The 19,133-nt window shown below is 42.6% G+C and overlaps 1 protein-coding gene across 3 annotated transcripts in view; it reads left to right on the top strand.

The window, feature by feature from the left end:
- ATP8B1 (ATPase phospholipid transporting 8B1) overlaps positions 1–19,133 on the top strand; it is a 128,503-nt gene that overhangs the window by 69,697 nt on the left and 39,673 nt on the right. For all 3 annotated transcript variants that reach the window (XM_050944660.1, XM_050944661.1, XM_050944662.1), the window contains exons 3-12: positions 2,011–2,108; positions 5,105–5,218; positions 10,136–10,234; positions 10,323–10,384; positions 10,879–10,951; positions 11,061–11,131; positions 13,685–13,767; positions 16,876–17,034; positions 17,935–18,023; positions 18,821–19,011. In XM_050944660.1, coding sequence (XP_050800617.1) covers positions 2,011–2,108; positions 5,105–5,218; positions 10,136–10,234; positions 10,323–10,384; positions 10,879–10,951; positions 11,061–11,131; positions 13,685–13,767; positions 16,876–17,034; positions 17,935–18,023; positions 18,821–19,011 — 1,039 coding nt within the window. The remainder of the gene's footprint in view (positions 1–2,010; positions 2,109–5,104; positions 5,219–10,135; positions 10,235–10,322; positions 10,385–10,878; positions 10,952–11,060; positions 11,132–13,684; positions 13,768–16,875; positions 17,035–17,934; positions 18,024–18,820; positions 19,012–19,133) is intronic.

Here is a 19,133-nt window from a genome sequence, read left to right as displayed (position 1 = left end):
ACCTTATGGGGCAGCCTGCAGGAGTCCTCTGGTAGTGTGGGGCATGGTTCAGTTGAGTCACTGTACCATGCCCCTGCTTGTGGGATTCCCAGAGCTACTGGATATAGTTCAGCACCCTTGTTGCTCCACGTTCTCACATGTATAACGTGAAGAATAATCAGAGCAAGAAAGGATTGTTGATCAGAAATGTCGTGATCTTGTCTGTGGAACTGTGTGTAGAGGGAAACTGATGTAGGTGCAGAATCTAGAAAACTAGTCTAATACAGTGTTCAGAACTGGCTTGGCCTCACTCATACTGGGCAGGCAAATTGTTTGAAAACCAATTTAAAAACCTGTTAGACAAATTGAGCAAAGTTTAGGCAGGGCCTAAATGACTGGATTTTTAGGTGCCGCGAGCAAGGTAGATAGTGGTACCAACAATATGGACCTGAGGGCAGGAGTGGAAACTGGAGGATAATGGAGGATAAGTGTTAGACAGTGGATAGACAGAACGTGAAGGCCTAGAATGTACTGTGTGAGAGAGAACTGGACGGACTTATAAGTGGTGGAGTGAGGCAGTTGAGTAAGGGGAAGGGACAAAATGACACAATGGGATAGGGAGTAGACAGGTTAGAGTGCAAAAGCAGCATGGAGGGAAGATAAAGAGCATCTGTATGAGGTACTTGCGGTGCACGCAACCCAGACAATCCCCTTCTCACAGGAACTGCTTGACCACTTCTAAATTCACATCTCATCCCAGAGACAAGGTGGGTGAGGTAGTATTTTATTGAGCCAACTTCTGTTGGTGAAAGAGAAGTTTTTGAGCTACAGAGAGCTCTTCTTCAGGTCTAGGCATCTCAGGCATACCAGAGTGTCCAGGCATATAAAAAGGTGGATTGCAAACCTCTGGCATAGCATAATGCCACTCTGAGATGTAAAAGGCTCCTTGAACTGTTCTTCTTCTTTTTTTTTTTTTTTTTTCTTTTTCTTTTTTTGACACAGTTTCTGCTGGTCACAAAACAACTCAATAGCAGGAAGGATATTTATTCATTGCTGAACCTGCACTTTATTGCTGTAAAACTCTTGGTTATTATGTTAACAATTCCGCACAAATTAGATCTAGCTGAAAGTCAGAGACTTAAAGATGAACTGTGTAGGATTTTTAATGAAACTGGGATTGGGCCCTTCTTTAAGATCTAGACAAGTGGTCAGAAAGGGGTGGGCATTTAAATTCTGCTTGTTTTTTATCTTCAGAAATATTGGGGATGTCAAGTCTGGCTTTGCCTAATATTGTTGGAGGATTTCTTAGGAGGTCTCAGAGGTGCATTGTGAGCTTTTGCACGTTAATTAAAAGGGCATGATTGCTCAGTCTCTGACACGCTTTTTTTTGTTCATTAGGCATTGGAGTTAGATGGGTGTAACAAAAGCAACACAAAGTAGTCTGATTTAAAAATCTTTTCCCTCTGTTTAGTTTCCAGCGTCTTGTAACATAACATTCCTAATTTTCTGTTTACTACCAGGGGCGGCTCCAGGCCCCAGCACACCAAGCGCGTGCTTGGGGCGGCAAGCCGCGGGGGGCACTCTGCCGGTCCCCGTGAGGGCAGCAGGCAGGCTGCCTTAGGCGGCATGTTTGCGGAGGGTCCGCCGGTCCCGCGGCTTCGATGGACCTTCCGCAGGCAAGCCGCTGAAGGCAGCCTGCCTGCCATGCTTGGGGCAGCAAAGTCCCTAGAGCCGCCCCTGTTACCACACGTTTTTCTCCCAGAGTAGGTTAGACTTCAGTTGCTTATATAGACAAACAAACTGGATGCTTTTTTACAAAATCCTTTGAGGCTTTCTTTACCAACAATATAGAAATGAGAAAAAGTTCAGAGGCCCAACTTGATTTTTTCCATTGCATGTTGCCTTAAAAGATACGGAGGGGGTAAACCTTCAGTTTGTAGACTTGTTTCCCCATTGTTGGAGCAGTCAAGTGTTATGGTTCATTTTGTATGTGTGTGGCACTCTTATTTTTTTTTTCCCTTCCTTTCCCAGATTGCAGCTGGCAAGTTAAGGCAAATGATCGAAACTTCCATGAACAACCCCAGTTTAAGAAAACAACATTTCTGTGCTTCAAGAAAAGCAAATATGCCGTAAGCTATCTTCCTTTATATATCATGGCTGATGTAGATTTTTTATCAGGAGGAACACTTGTTATTCATGATTAAATGTTCCAATAATTAAACCATGTACATGTATTAGTATACCTCTGCAATCTGCAAAATTGGATAAGTATCATGAACAGATTAACTGAGTCACAGAGTGATTTGACTAAGGGCTTGTCTGCATGGTGATTTTGGTGTGTGGCAAGTCAGACTTGAATCTACATCAAAGTGCACTATGGAACATTTAGTGCACCATAGCAGGGTTCATACTGTCAGTTAGTGCGTGGCTAGCTTGTTTGCTATAGTCTGGCTTGCCATGCACTAAATTGCTCTACACACTTGTGAGCCAAAAGCCATTTAGAACCCAGACTTCCTGAATCCCAGAGCTGCATCCTATTCACTGGACTATGGCTGTCACTAACATTTGAATCAAATAATGTTAAAGTATTATATTTTCAATACTTTACTAGGGGCAGCCTTTAGGCAGATAGCATCTTGGTCAAGCTAGAATTTCAATTTGAAAATAAATGATTTTCTATTTCGAAATGCTTAAGTACAATGGAATCGTCTTGTTGTTGGCTTAGGTCGCCCACTCTAAATGTTATGGATGTATAAATAACTTTATTTAAAAAATTATGTTTTAAAACATACATTTCTAAAAACAGTAGGATTATTTTAAAATAAACAGCATAGTAGTAGTGCCTGTGTGCCATTCTGGTCTTAAATGATAAATAGTGGTATCGTGAGATTTCACATTCAACTGCCTTGTTTACTTTCAAGGCAATAACTTTGTTTATTTTATAAATAAAATGTTTTTCTAATTACCAACCCCTGCAAGCTCTGCTAGTATCTGAAAGTCAATTTGGGTTATTTCTGTCTTATGCTTGAATATCAGTAATAAAGATTCTGCAATCGGAACCCTTCCTACCTATTCTACAAAAACAACGAGGCGTCCGGTGGCACCGTAAAGACTGACAGATTTATTTGAGCATAAGCTTCCATGGGTAAAAAACCCACTTGTTCTGATGCATGGAGTGAAAATTACAGATACAGGCATAAATATCTATTGGCACATGAAGAGAAGGGAGTTACGTTACAAGTGGAGAACCAATTTGAAGGCCAATTCAGTCAGGGTGGATGTGGTCCACTCCCAATTGTTGTTGATGAGATGTCAATACCAAGAGAGGGAAAATTGATTTTGTAAGGAGCCAGCCACTCCCAGTCCATATTCAAGCCCAAATTAATGGTGTTAAATTTTCAAATGAATTGTAGCTCTGACGTTACTCTTTGAAGTCTGTTTTCTGAAGGTTTTTTTGTTGAAGAATGTACCTTTAAATCTGTTATTGAATATCCAGGGAGATCGAAGTGTTCTCCTACTAGCTTTTGTATGGTTTCAGAGTAGCAGCCGTGTTCGTCTGTATCCGCAAAAAGAACAGGAGTACTTGTGGCACCTTAGAGACTAACAAATTTATTTGAGCATAAGCTTTGGTGAGCTACAGCCCACTTCTTCAGATGCATAGAATGAAACATATAGTAAGGAGATATATATACATACAGAACATGAAAAGGTGGAAGTAGCCATATCAACCCTAAGAGGCTTATTAATTAAGATGAGCCCCTGTGGGTCTATCATAGGACCCAGCCACACCATCAAGGGGTCATTCACCTGTACATCTACTAATGTGTTTATGTCATCATGTGCCAGCAATGCCCCTCTGCCATGTACATTGGCCAAAGAGTGTACATTTTAATGTGTACATCTGTCCAGGGCCGGTTCTAGGCACCAACAAACAAAGCATGTGCTTGGGGCAGCACATTTTCGGGGGCGGCATTTTGGCCATCTTTTTTTTGCTTTGAGCAGCAAAAGCCTAGAGCTGGCCTTGGCAGCAGCAGTGGTCATGCACAGGGGGCGCCCTGGAGCCTCTGCGGTTCGTGCTGCGGGGGAGCAGCGCCCGCACCTTGTGGCTGGGCTGGGCAGGTTCCAAGCGGGAGACACTCGGGCTGGGGGCCGCCCCGCAGGGCGCACAGAGCTACCTGCAGGTACTGCAGGGTGGCTGGGGCTGAGCAAAGCGGCCCAAGCCGCTGGGACTGCGGCAGGGCGGCCAGAAGGAGCAGCAGCAGTGGGGCCATAGAGGGTGGGGCGCTGCCGTGCGGAGCCCGTGTCCCGCTCTCTAGGGCTCTGCTCCCTCTGGGGCTACTCTGCCCCAGTTCCTCAGCCCCCTGCCGGGGCGGTCCCCCGGCTCTGCCCTCCCGGGTCTCAGCCGGTCCTGGAGGCGGGATCCTTGGCTGGTGGGACCCTGGGCTGAGACACGGCTTGGGAATTCTGCTGCTTACCCTGACGCTGCCAGTGCCGGACCGGCTGGAGGTGAGGGGGGAGCGGGCAGAGTCAGTACTGTTGAGGGGGAGTGCAGGACTGGGGTGGCAGGGGGTGCGGGTGGGGGAGGAGAGCCCAGGGCTGAGGCAGCAGGGGGGGTGGGTGTGGGAGGGCACTGGTGAGGGATGAGAGCCCAGGGCTGGGGTGGAGAGTAGCAAAAAAATTTTTTGCTTGAGGCAGCAAAAAACCTAGAGCCGGCACTACGTCTGACCTCAGTTAAAACTGACTATAAGGATATCCGACTTTTCCATTATCACTACTGACCTGGGTTCAGTCTGAAGGAGTGGCCTTGAGGTAAAAACTCAGTATCCTATTTCCAGTCCCTTGATTTGACATAGTGCTCCAGATAATCCTTTTAAGGCATTGCTAGTTGACAGCTAAAGCAACAAAAGGCAGCTTAGAAATAACATTAAAGCCAACAGTTAGTTTGGTTGACTTGACTAGTGATCCTTGTTAAACTAGTTTGCATAATAAACTTAACTTACTCGGCCATTTGTAGAGAGGGATACTGTAAAATAAAACATTTTACATGAAATGCAAATTGGATTGGAAAAGTATCCATTAGTATATTGCTATTTAGAATGTCTTATTTTTAATTTTTTTTCAACAGGGGAATGCAATTAAGACCTACAAATACAATGCAATTACCTTTTTACCGTTGAATTTGCTAGAACAGTTTAAAAGAGTGGCCAACTTCTATTTCCTGGTTCTTCTTATTTTACAGGTAAATTTGATTACATAATACAGATAATTATGATAAAGTTGATAATCTAAGTTCAGCTACTCAGTAATGCAGCTGAATATTACTGCTTTTTGTGACATTGCCATCATGAAACTAAAGTGGACTTCCTAAACAACTCCAGACTAATTGCTTTTAAAATTCAGAAGTTTAATACGAACTTGGAGCAATGCACTTTATTTGCACATTAATCATTTTAGCTTGATGTTTAGATTTATGCCTTGTGTACTCTGCTTAGAATACAACTAGTTACTTAGACAGTGAGCAATTTGGGGAATGGACCTTCCTTTTTGTTTTAAGTTTGTACAGTGCCTATCACAATGTGGTTCTAGTCCATGACTGGGGCTCATAGGTTATGTCTTCACTTTCAGAAAAAAAAAAAAGTGTATTCTTAATTCACGTAGCTAACTCAGGTTAATATAAACACAAAGCCAACGTTCACTCCCAGGATCCCATATAGACTTTATATCAAACTGCTAACACAAGTTAAGGGTTGCCATGTCTTCACTTCTACTTTTACCTGAGTTAGCTAACCTGACTTAAGAACATACCCTTTAAAGAACTTAATGTGCTCAAATCAGGGAATTTGGATAATTTATGTTCTTCTTTGAGTGATGGGCCCTATTGTAGTCCACTGACTGGTTGGTCCACGCATGAGCCCTGACTTGCCTCATGGTTTTGTCCAAGGTGATAAAGGGCAGGACAGACAGACTGTGTCTCAAGTTCCTTCTTAACGCTGCATGGTCTGGATTGGAACAATCAGTGTCTGCTTGCGACTGATGCACTTTCACAGACAAAGTTGTATATAGTTAGTGTTTTAGAGTTTTACTGTTTTTATTGCTTTTAGATAGTCTGTAGTAGTTCTAGAGTAGAATAGATTGTATGGAGGGCTTATTTTTTCTCCATACTCCTCCCCCGCATACCCATGCATGGGTACGGGACTCTGCCAAAGACCCCAGGCTTTAACATCGGTGCCTCCTGCCTGTGTTCCTTCTCGGTCAGTGACGAATATCAGCTCTGTCTCTACTGCTTGGGAGCAAACCACATTACATTCAGATGCCAGTCCTTCCTTAGCCATATCGCAGAAGGTCAGACTCCCTGCCTCCAGAAGCCCCACCTCATGGAAGTTGCCATGAGGTGTCATTCGGATCCAGGCTGGGGAACCTCCCCACCCCCGTACATCTGCCTGAGACAGCCAAGAGTGCCCAAGAGGGTGGCAGGGGAGCTTTACATCCCTCTGGAGAAGGTCCAGGATACCCAACATCAGCTCCCGGACATCCTTCACTCATCGGCATCATCCTGCACCACCTGGTGCTCTTCCCAATCTCCCAAGAGTTAAGGGCACCCTCTCTGAACTCAGTACTGGCATTGGAGCAGTGGACATCTCCACAGTGGAAAGGTCTCGTCTTATGGGCACTTTTCTACCCTAACAATGAAACTATACTTAAACCAGCCAGGATATTTTAGCACATGCTGACCACGTGTACACCTACTCCCCAAGGAGGGCTGAGAAACGTTACGTGCCTGCTAAGGAGTCTGAGTTTCTGTTCTCACCCCCTACCTCCCAGTTCTTGTGGTCCAGGTGGTGATGAAGTGTTCCGGGTAACATCTCCCATGCTTCACTTTGTCAGATAAGGTGAGAAAGAGATGGGACCTCTTGGGCCACGAGGACTATTTGTCAGCAGCCTTTAGTTCAGTATCTTGAACTACTAGGTACTGCTCACTAAGTCCGATTTCCTAAACTACTGTAAACTGCATGAATTTGCTGAAAAGATACCACAGCAAAACTGGGCCTGTTTTAAGGCTATTCTAGAAGAAGGTAAACTGGTGGCAAGAAAAACTCTTCAGTTAGCAGTGGATGCAGCAGATATCTACTCGAGGCCCATGGCCACGGGTATTGTCAGGGCTGGTGCAACCATTTAGGTGACCTAGGCGGTTGCCTAGGGCACTGGGATTTGGGGGGGCACCATTTTCTTCGGCAGCGACCATGGCAGCCGGATCTTCAGCTGCCCTGGTCACCGCCAGCATTTAGGCGGAGGGAGCTGGGGCAGGGGAGAGCAGGGAGGGTCGCCTGCAGCAAGTAATGGGGGGCCGGCACACAGAGGAACTCCCCACCCCAGCTCACCCCTGCCCCACCTCCTCCCCGAGCACGCCATGGCTGCCTCACTTCTGCTGCCTCCCAGGCTTGCGGCGCCCAAGCTGATTGGCACCGCAAACCTGGGAGGCGGGAGAAGTGAAGCAGCGACAGTGTGCTTGGAGGGCTCGTGCTTGGAGCAGGGGTGAGCTGGGGTGGAGGGCGTGCCTCAGGGTGGAGGGTAGGGTCTGGAAGCTGCCACAAGAGAGGGCGCCTCAGGGCGGGGGTGCAAGATGGAAGTTTCACCTAGGGCCTGAAACGTCCTTGCATCGGCCCTGGGTATAGTTATGTGCAAGGAATTGTGGCTCCACTCCTCTGGTTTCCCAGGGAGGTACAAAATGCCATTAAAGACCTCCTTTGCAATGAATCCCATCTTTTTAACCAAAAAACAGATGATTCCTTGCACACTCTCAAGGATTCCAGACCTACTCTGCATTCCTTGGGCATCTACTGCACCAAAGCTTCAATTCCACTGCCCACCTTCCCCTACACAGTGTTACAGGACCACCCAGTTCTTTCTCCAGAGACACTGCGAATCACTGAGAAAATGTCCCAGGAAACTCACAGATCGTGCCCTCTGGGAACACCTTCACAATCTTCCACCTTCCAGAGGCAACCATCGGAGAAGAGTGATTTCTGAAGACCACTAGAGAGCTGCCGATCACATTGCCTGATGCCATTTGAATCCCCGCCACTGCTTTTGTGGGTCATCTAGCGCTCCTTTTTTCCACCTTGGAGTGCATGTCTCTAGAGTGGACATGTTCATCAGACGTGCAAAACATCCTTTCTAGCAGCAGGAAGGACTCCACTAAATGTGGTTACTGAGCCAAGTGGACACACTTTGATTCCTGGGTGGAACACAAAGGATTTTCCCAGAAGCAGAGGGAATTCCACTCCTTGAAGGCATTGGGTCTTGCCCACAGCTTCCTCGAAGTCTACCGAGCAGCCATTAGCACCCTCCCCCTCCGTGGAATGACCTTCCATCTTTACCTACCTGTTGACTGTTCGGTTTTTGGAAGGGCCTCTTGAGAGAGTTCCTACCTGTACAACCCATTGCTCCCCAGTGGGATCTTAACTTGGTCCTATCTGTACTAATGAAACTACCCTTTGAACTTTTGGCATCATGTTCAATGTCCCTCCTCTTCATGAAAGTTGCCTTCCTGGTTAACGTCACATCAGTGAGAGTTAGTGAGCTTGGTGCCATGATGGCAGGCCCTCCTTTCATGACTTTCCATAAAGATAAAATATCCCTGTGTCTGCATCCCAAATCTTTGCCAAAGGTCATCCCTCAATTTCACATTAATCAATCCGTTCACTTATTTGTTTTTTTCATGAAGCCACATGCTTTGGAAGAAGAATGGTAACTCCTCTCCCTCAATGTCCACTGGGCATCATCCTTCTACCTGAAAAGGATGAAACCGGTCAGGAAATCCCCCAGGCTGTTTGTCGCAATAACCAAAAGAGTTAAGGGGTGGGCAGTCTTCACACAATGAATCTCTCTAAGTGGATTTTGGGCAGCATTGCACTCTCAATTATCTGGCCTCCAGCCACCCTCAAGGGTGTGGGCCCATGCAACAAAAACCCAGGCTCTGACCATGGCCACCCTCCATGACTTATTGCTTTGGGATATCTGTAAAGTGGCCAGGTGGAGTTCAGTTCACACCTTTGCTGTGAATTATGCCTTAATGCAGGACCCAGCGGCAGATGCCTCCTTTGTCTTAGCTGTTCTCCGCTCATCTATCCCATCTTCATCCTTGTACCCTCCTCCAACTTAGGTACTGCTTGCTAGTCACCCTCAGTGGAATACAATAGGAACCGTCACTTGAAGAAGAAAAGGAGGTTACTTACCTGTAACTGGAGGCTCTTTGAGATGTGTTGTTCCTATCTGTATTCTGCTTCCTACCTTCCTTCCCCTCTGCTGCAGATCTGTTGATTTGCAGTGGAGAAGGAACTGGAGACACAGTTGATCTGCCCTACCCTTTATTACCTCGGGCGAACCTGTGAAGTGAGTCAGGGAGCATGTGCGGAGCCGTGGATGCTACTTTTAAATTCTCCATCTCTGGATGCATGGTGTACATGCTTAAACCCTCCGTGGAATACAGATAGGGATCACACATCTTAAAGAACTTCCAGTTTGTAGATAAGTAACTTTCTCTTCCAGAACTGGCATATGAGACTGTTAGTCCAGAAGCAAGAATTTTTAATAAATCTATCTTTTATGGGGGTAGTACCATATGACTGGAGAATGCTAATATCATCCCTGTATTTAAGAAAATGGGGTGAGGGGAAGTGATCAGGGCGATTACAGACCTGTTAGTCTGAACTCAGTAGTATACAAGGCTTTAGAACAAATTGTGAAAGGAAAAAATAATTAAATTTATAGAAGTAAATAATAAAGGGGATGTAATGCAATGTGGGTTTACCGAAAGTAGATCATTCCAGAATAACGTTGGTTTTTTTTCGAAGCAGGTGGGTGCAGGTCACTTGCCAGGATTATCTGGCTCATGTAATAATTTTCCTGCCATTTCAGGGGCCGCAGGCAGGGGTGCACCTCAGTCCCTCATATTCTCTGCCTGTGGCACATCATAATGTAGTTTCCTGTGGGCTGTAATACATCAGTCTTATTTCGGTTGTTGGTTTTAGTGTGTAGGTGCTAGGTGGTGCTCGAGGCCTGTGATGTACAGGAGGTCAAACTAGATGATCTCTTCGTCCTTTTTGCCACTAAAGTGTTCACCAAGTTGTTCCCTGATCTTTGTTCACATTCACAGACAATTCCTCAGATAACTACTTTATCGTGGTATACAACACTAGTGCCTTTGCTCCTGGTGCTTGGGATAACTGCAATCAAAGACCTGGTGGATGACATCGTAAGAATTATTTCCTTAATGTTAAAACTGATGACAAGTTATTTAAATATGTAAGAGTAAACATACTCCTTTTTCCTGTCCCCTTAAGGCTCGCCATAGAATGGATAATGAGATTAATAACCGGACATGTGATGTTATCAGAGATGGAAGGTATTGTAAAGTTTTTTGCTTTAACTTTGAAAGTAATGTTTTTACTAGTTACTGATTACTCCTGCAGAACTTAAATGGTAGATTATATTGTACATTTAGATTGCAGTTCTCCACTGTTTATGCACTTGTATGTGTAACTCCTGTTAACAATTAAAGTTAATTGCCTACATCCAATCCCTTGTGGTTTGAAAGAACAGTCACATTAAAAAAAAAAAATCCAGCACTGAATTTGTGTCAAGTGAGAGTTTTAGGGAAAAAGACAGAAATATTCATGTGTGTTAAATGATGACACTTTCCTGCATTGCAGTTCTTAAGAATTTCAATCCGGAACTATTTGAATAAGGAATGTTTCTCTCCTGAGAAGTAAGGCTTTTCTATTCTGATACTGTGGAAGTCTGCCAGGGAAGATGCCAAACACTTCAAGATGATACATAACTTATGTCTATCCTATCCTAAATGAATACTACTGATCTTAAAAAATATTTGACATTTAGGTTCAAAACTGCTAAATGGAAAGATATTCAAGTTGGAGATGTCATTCGTCTGGAGAAAAATGCCTTTGTTCCTGTAAGCGAATGGCCTAATTTTTTTAAAAATAAATTGCTTGTTTGCATGGAGTTTGTCTCTGGTGCAATTTTGTTTGGCTTTCATTTATTTACTGTACTGTTTTGACTAGGCTGATATTCTGCTGTTGTCCAGCTCGGAACCTAACAGCCTTTGTTATGTAGAGACAGCTGAACTAGATGGGTAAGGCTCTTTTTTTACGGGATTTTACATGTCATTTTTGGCTTAATGGTGAAAGGGCCGAAGTGTGTGTTGCAGAAATATTATTCCAAACTAGTGAAATTCTTTATATACCCTGGTGATTAGACCTCGCAAATTTAAGGTCATTATTTTTTGTGAGTATTGTTACTACTGTTTCATAAATATCTTAATTTGTACTCTCTAAATGAATGGCTTTTATGAAGTCCAGGTGACCTGGACTCTGCATAATATGGATCTCTAGTGAGATGTGCTAGAGTAAATTTTCGTCTGGCAGTGACTTAGCCACACAACTTCTATTGATCTTGAGGTCCACATGTTTATTCCCTACATTACAGCTCTGTGAAATCATGTATAGAGTCTGTTTGGATTACCAGACATTGCAGTCAGAGTGTGTTTTTGCTCTCTCTCACTAGCGCTCTTAATTTTGTCAGTTATTTACTTTTAGATTCTACTTTATGTACTACGGCTTTCTCAAGCTTAACTACTGCATCAGGAAGGCAGCGGCTTTGAGCATTTATGTTTGTTCCACTAACTTTACCATTTGGCGTCGTATTAACGTCCCGTTCCCCACCTCCAAGAGCAGCAGTTAAAAGCTGAGCAGCCATAGGCAAAATACTGTAGAAAATTACAGCTGCACTGATCTTGTGAAATGTACTGGAAAAAGAGAGATGCAGGGAACCTCTAAAAATGGAAATTTACAAATCATTAGTTACTGCTTTAATATGAGTCTAAAGGTAATCTCCTGAACCCTTATAAAATTAATGAGGTAGGGGAAGAAGCAATGTGTAGAAAGCTTTTTTTTTTTTACACAGTGCCTTTCCATCTTTTTCTTTTTGGCAATGAAATACTATTAATACAAGGTTATAATAAACGAAAACCAATTTTTCTGAATTTTATTTTGTAATATCAAGACATATCAGTATGTGCACAGATGTAACCTAATCCACTTATTTGAAAACAGCACTTTGTGCTGACAGTGCCTCTGAGGTGAGAAATCACAGAGCAGCAAGGCTCATCCTGGTGTTCGTTGTGGCTGAATTGAATATTACACCATTTGAGACTCTCCTTGTTTGAACTCTGAAGTGTTTGTTCTATCTTTAAATTATTCCATTGAGAAATGTAAATAAGAGTTCAAGATCTTGCCAAAGCCTTCCCACTTCGGGTCTGTTTTTCTACAAGTGGTGTATAACTGGGTTATTTTTACTGTGTTGCTCCCCTGGGGTATCCAGGGTTGTGAGGCTTCTATCTGACCTTTACATGCCTTTATCATGAAGAAGTTTTGTCTATGCCTGCTGTGGGAGCTCCCTGAAACCATCAGCCCTTGGCAGCAGCAGATCTTGCTTTTTCTGCATGGGTAACGACAGGCACACACCTGCCCTGAATACACAGAGCTTTGCCTGCAGCATCTCCAGCCCCTTATCCACTGAACACTCACAGGATTACCAGGCCTGCTATTCCCAAAGAAACAGTATACACCAGCTTGTAAGATTCAACTCAGGACTAGCACTTTGCTCCACACCACAGCACTTATATTCATTGTGAAAACAAGAATAAATGTATCTATTAAATAATAAAGATTGAAATGATAGTGAGTAAGAATACTGGAAACAAATGAGTACATATAAAAAAATCACAATGTGCTTTCTAGAGACTAAACTTAACTAACAATTTACTCTCGTGTCCAAATAAGTTTCTCACCCAAAGTTCTCTCCAGTGTTTGCAGCTAAGCCTGGTTGAGACCCTTTTCATGAAACAAAATCACTGTCCTTTTACTTCCTCAGTGAAGGGTACCCAGGCAACTCTCCTGTTCCCCCAAATATACTCAAGCAAACCTTTGTACGCCTCCAGATAGGATTTCCTCCCACCTGCTGCTTTTCTCTTCCTGTTAGTTTCTTTCTGAAGTCCTCACAATCCTTCCTTGTGCATTCCATTTAGAGTGATCATAGGAGACCCTTTGTGAACAAGTCAATTCTCAAATTTATAAACATACAGATAAACATGTGTTGTCTGACAGAAAACCCATTTTTCACCTTTGCTGCTGACCAGCACCTTCATACAGACATTAGGAATATATTTTGAATATATATACTCACTCCTTACATAGTATCTTTACATACATTTCACAATGCTATGAATGCACAGTGACACCGGCTTTCATTTGAGACCTAGAGTGACATTCTTTGGTGAACTAGAAAGTACATATCAGACTCAGAGGAGTCCTGTAATCCCTCTGCACCCCCTTGCCAGTTGGCACTGAGAGGTTCTTGGCTCACATTTCCTTATTTACAGTGAACATAAGTCAATCAGTATATCCATTATGGAGAGAAGTGAGCAGGCTTGCTTGTTAGAATTACTTATGCAATTTGTGGGAATTTCAAATGCATTAGTGTAATGTTTGCAAATGTGCTATTTTATCATTTTCCCAAAGTGGATGTGCACAGATAATAGTTGCATATGTACGTGTGTGTTTTCGTGTTACTTCAAATTTTCCTCCTTTTTTCGGATTTTGGTAACATCCTTTTCTTTTTCTTTTAGTGAAACTAACTTAAAGTTCAAAATGTCACTTGAGGTAACAGACCGATATCTCCAAGAAGAAAGTGCAATGGCAGAATTTGATGGTTTGTACAAACACTTTATTCTCGTTAAAGTTGCTCAAATGTAGCTTGAATAACATACAGTTAAATAAAATGAAGAGCTCAGACTGGATTGTTGGTAATATGTATATGGTTCTATTTTTAAGCCAGTATGCAGTACAAGTAACTGGTTTGACTGAAAATTGTATTTTGCTCAGCAGTACAATCTGAAAGACAAGATTTTGTATCATGGACATTCTGGGGTATGTTAATGAGAGGAGAGAAAGGAGATCGTAAACTAATTTCCATTCCAATGTTTTCTGTAAAATATATATATATATATATATATGCGACCATTGCTCCTAGTTCTGTCATCTGCTGCCACTGAGAACAGTCTAGATCCATCCTCTTTGGAACCTCCTTTCAGGTAGTTGAAAGCAGCTATCAAATCTCCCCTCATTCTTCTCTTCTGTGGCCTAAATAATCCCAGTATCCTCAGCCTCTCCTCATAAGTCATGTGCTCCAGCCTCCTAATCATTTTTGTTGTCCTCCACTGGACTCTTTCCAATTTTTCCATGTCCTTCTTGTAGTATAGGGCCCAAAATTGGACACAGTACTCCAGATGAGGCCTCACCAATGCCTAATAGAGGGAAATGATTACATCCCTCAATCTGCTGGCAGTGCTCCTACTTATACAGCCTAAAATGCCGTTAGCCTTCTTGGCAATAAGGACACACTGTTGACTCCTATCCAGCTTCTCATCCACTGTAACCCCTAGGTCCTTTTCTGCAGAACTGCTGCCTAGCCATTCGGTCCGTAGTCTGTAACAGTGCATGGGATTCTTCCATCCTAAATGCAGGACTCTGTACTTGTCCTTGTTGAACCTCATCAGATTTCTTTTGGCCTAATCCTCTAATTTGTCTAGGTCCCTCTGTATCCTATCCCTATCCGCCAGTATATCTACCACTCCTCCCAGTTTAGTATCATCTGCAAACTTGCTGAGGGTGCAATCCATGCCATCTTCCAAATCATTAATGAAGATATTGAACAAAATCAGCCCCAGAACCGACTCTTGGGGCACTCCACTTGATACCAGCTGCGAACTAGGCATGGAGCCATTGATCACTACCTGTTGAGCCTGATGATCTAGCCAGTTTTCTATCCACCTTATAGTCCATTCATCCACCCCATACTTCTTTAACTTGTCGGCAAGAATACTGTGGGAGACGGTATCAAAAGCTTTGCTAAAGTCAAGGAATAACACGGCCACTGCTTTCCCCTCATCCACAGAGCCAGTTATCTCCTCATAGAAGGCTATTTGGTTAGTCAGGCATGATTTGCCCTTGGTGAATCCATGCTGACTGTTCCTGCTCGCTTTCCTCTCCTCTACATACTTCAGAATTGATTCCTTGAGGACCTGCTCCATGATTTTTCCAAGGACTGAGGTGAGGCTGACACATTAGCCTTTTTTCAGTGATTTGGGACCTCCCCCGGTCGCCATGAGTTTTCAAAGACAATGGCCAATGGCTCTGCAATCACATCTGCCAAGTCCTTTAGCACCCTCGGATGCAGTGCATCTGGCCTCTTGGACTTGTGCTTGTCCAGCTTTTCTAAATAGTCTAAATAGAACCACTTCTTTCTCCACAGAGGGCTGGTCACCTCCTTCTCATGTTGTGCTGCCTAGTGTAGTAATTTGGGAGCTGACCTTACAAGCCACACAGAGCTCTTCTTCAGTCCTGAGGAAAGTTATTCCCACTGTCACAGCAAATGCAACATGGAACAGCTTGTTTACCGTAAGTAGTTATCACATATTGCAAGGGACCATTCAAAGCAGAGTGGTCCATTAACATCTCTGCAGACATAGGACAAAAAGAGATCCACCCCAAACACATTGCCAAACTCATCCATTTCATCCTCACCCATAACAATTTTACATTCAACAACAAACACTTTGCCCAAACCATGGGAACAGCAATGGTTACGAAGATAGCTCCCCAATATGCGGACCTCTTCATGGGCCAACTTGCAGTATATGCTCATTACTGATGCTAAACAATCTGTTCCACATTGCATTTTACTGTGACACTGGGAGTACCTTTCCCAGACCTGAAGAAGAGCTCTGTGTGGCTCAAAAGCTTGGTCTGGTCTACACTACAGATTTAATCTGTATAACTACGTCACTCACATGTAAAAAATTCACACCCCATAGCAATGTAGTTATATTGACCTAACCCCCAGTGTAGACAGTGCTATGTCAGCAAGAGAGCTTCTCCTATCAACATAACTACAGTCTCTCAGGGAGGTGAATTCATTGTGCTGACAGGGGAGCTCTCTCCTGTTGGTGTAGAGCATCTTCATTACAGTGCTACAGTGGCACTTGTGCTGATGCAGTGTTTTAACTGGTGATCTGCCCCTTGTTTCTCTCATCAATAGAAGTTGATCCTGTCAGAGTTATTACCTCACCTGCCTTGTCTCTGTAATAAGCTACAATGTCTAATTAAAAGCTTTAGGCCGAAAGGTTACCAAAAAAAACCTTAGTAGATATCAACATTGTTCATGTAGCTTGCAAACAAGGGGAAAAGGCCAAAAGATTCAAATTTGGAAGAATATCTTTACTACATGCAAGTTATCAGCATGACAATGTATTTTTCTTTTTGGGTCATTGCCACTTAAGTCTCAAAAGCAAAATAGCATAATACTGAGTAATAGCCTCAGTCTGGAGTGTACGCAATCCAGTAAGAGAGAAACCTACATTCCTCTCCCATGTTGACCACCTTCACTGTTCAGGAAATACTCAAGTAAAGATATTGGCTTAAAGTCTTCTTAACTGAGGGCTGAATACAACATGTCATTGTGCAAGAATATAGTTCTGCTGTATAATGTGTATTTGCAGTCTGTGGATGAACTTAAAGTAAAATGCCAATGGATTCACCATATTCAACATTTTTTGGCAATATAGCGTTGAATATCTGCACTCAGATTTTCAAACAAATGTTTTATTCAGAACTTTTGCTTTTAAATGGTGTATTTTTTTATTTTGTAACAGAATCCAGTGCTATTCCTGTAAAAGGACTAAAGTAAAATCCTGTATGGTATTTCATAACGTCATTGGTATTGATCATTACATTTTTTAAATTTTAATATTTTTATTAGGTTTGATTGAATGCGAAGAACCCAATAATCGACTAGATAAGTTTACAGGAACATTATTCTGGAGAAGCAGGACATATCCACTGGATGCTGATAAAATTTTGTTGCGTGGCTGTAAAATCAGGAATACAGACTTCTGCCATGGAGTGGTCATATTTGCAGGTATTTATATGACTCATAGACTTTAAGGTCAGAAGGGACCATTATGATCATCTAGTCTGACTTGCACAATGCAGGCCACAGAATCTCACCCACCCACTCCTGTAACAAACCCCTAACCTATGTCTGAGTTATTGAAGTCCTCAAATCGTGGTCTAAAGACCTCAAGATGCAGAGAATCCTCCAGCAAGTGACCCGTGCCCCATGCTGCAGAGGAAGCTGAAAAACCTCCAGGGCCTCTGCCAATCTTCCCTGGAGGAAAATTCCTTCCCAATCCTAAACATGGCCATCAGTTAAACCCTGAGCATGTGGGCAAGACTCACCAACCAGCACCCAGGAAAGAATTCTCTGTAGTAACTCAGATCCCACCCCATCTAACATCCCATCACAGACCATTGGGCATATTTACCTGCTAATAATCAAAGATCAATTACTTTCCAAAATTAGACACTCCCATCATACCATCCCCTCCGTAAACTTATCAAGCTTAGTCTTGAAGCCAGATATGTCTTTTGCCCCCACTACTCCCCTTGGAAGGCTGTTCCAAAACTTCACTCCTCTAATGGTTATAAACAGAAGTATATGAAATAAGTACAGCAAGGTAACTAGGTAAAAGCTGTGCCCCATAATTGTCCAGCATAGGCACTTCTATTAACTTCAATTGAAGCTCCTGTGTGAAGGATAGAGCCCTGAACATCCCATCTTTTAAAAGGTGCAGAATCTTCAATTCTAGATGTTTTCTGTATCAGCGTCCTGACTTGACAGCACTCAGCACACTACAGGATCAGACCCTGTGTCTGCAAACTTACAAGATCTAGTACATTTTTTTATAAAATGATGTTCACACTTGATGTCTTTCTTTTTATTTCTATTAATTTTGTTTTTGTTTGGGCTTTTTTTAAGGAGGAGACACAAAAATAATGAAAAACAGTGGAAAGACTAGATTTAAAAGGACTAAAATTGACTCTCTCATGAACTACATGGTTTACACGGTAACAGACTTCGGTTTTTTTTTACTCTGTTACATTTTTGGAGTTCCTACTGTATAGGTGTGAATGTTGTCCTGCTGTGCCTAGTTTCAATAATCATTATTCATAGCGCGACATATCAAATATATTCAGGCCCAAATTTAGGCACTAACCGTGCAAGTCCACAGAGGTGGATCCCACTTTGTGGTTAGACACTCAATGAAGTCAGTGGGCTTTTTGTCAGTGATAGGGCCTGCCTGTCTAGAACAGCAAGTAAGGTTGAGGCCTTATTATAAAGTAAAACAATTACAAAGTGAGTAAACAAACTGTCACTTAATTTATTTTAACAAACGCTCATTTTTTATTTTAAAATTAATTTAAACATTTCACCTACAATGTTATAAACTTTGGCTAAGTTAGACTTGAACTGAAACAAAAAAAAATTGGTCCCCAGGCACTTCGATGTTGCTAGTTTCATTTCTAAACTGAATTAAAGTGCAACAATCAAGCTATCTGCATACAGTAAAATGTGAAAATTAGACCTTAAAAACTTTTTCAGTTCAAACACAAGTCAATTTGAGGAATAATCTGTCATATGTTAGTAGCACAGGTAAGGGCGTAGTGTCTTTGTAATTATTAATATCTTGGCAAATGTCCTCTTTTAAAACAGAACTTTCAAGGGAAAGGTTGCCCTAGTAGATTTGTTTTTTCCTTTTATTGAATAACTACTAAGAAAACATCTCATGAGAATCTTCATAGAGGTCAAGCCTAGCAAATAAGGCCATTGACTTACAAAGAACACTCTTGGCGCTTTATTCTAGATCTTTATTGTATTGATCCTCCTGTCAGCTGGCCTTGCTATTGGACACACTTATTGGGAGCAGCAGATTGGCAATACTTCTTGGTACCTCTATGATGGTGAAGACTACAGCCCTCCGTACCGTGGCTTCCTTAATTTTTGGGGCTACATCATTGTTCTTAACACCATGGTTCCCATTTCTCTCTATGTGAGGTAACTACTTCTCTTTGTTTTTAAAGTTGAAAATATGTTGAGTATGGAGTAAAATTAACTGTGTTTCCATTTGATGAAGTTTCCTCCAATCCCCCTGTTCCCAAAAAGATGTTGTGTTCTTT

This window comes from Gopherus flavomarginatus, chromosome 3, assembly GCF_025201925.1.
Source record: "Gopherus flavomarginatus isolate rGopFla2 chromosome 3, rGopFla2.mat.asm, whole genome shotgun sequence".
Classification (NCBI taxonomy): domain Eukaryota; kingdom Metazoa; phylum Chordata; order Testudines; family Testudinidae; genus Gopherus; species Gopherus flavomarginatus.
Note: the sequence above shows the minus strand (reverse complement) of the source record. Positions and strands in the feature narration are given on the sequence as shown.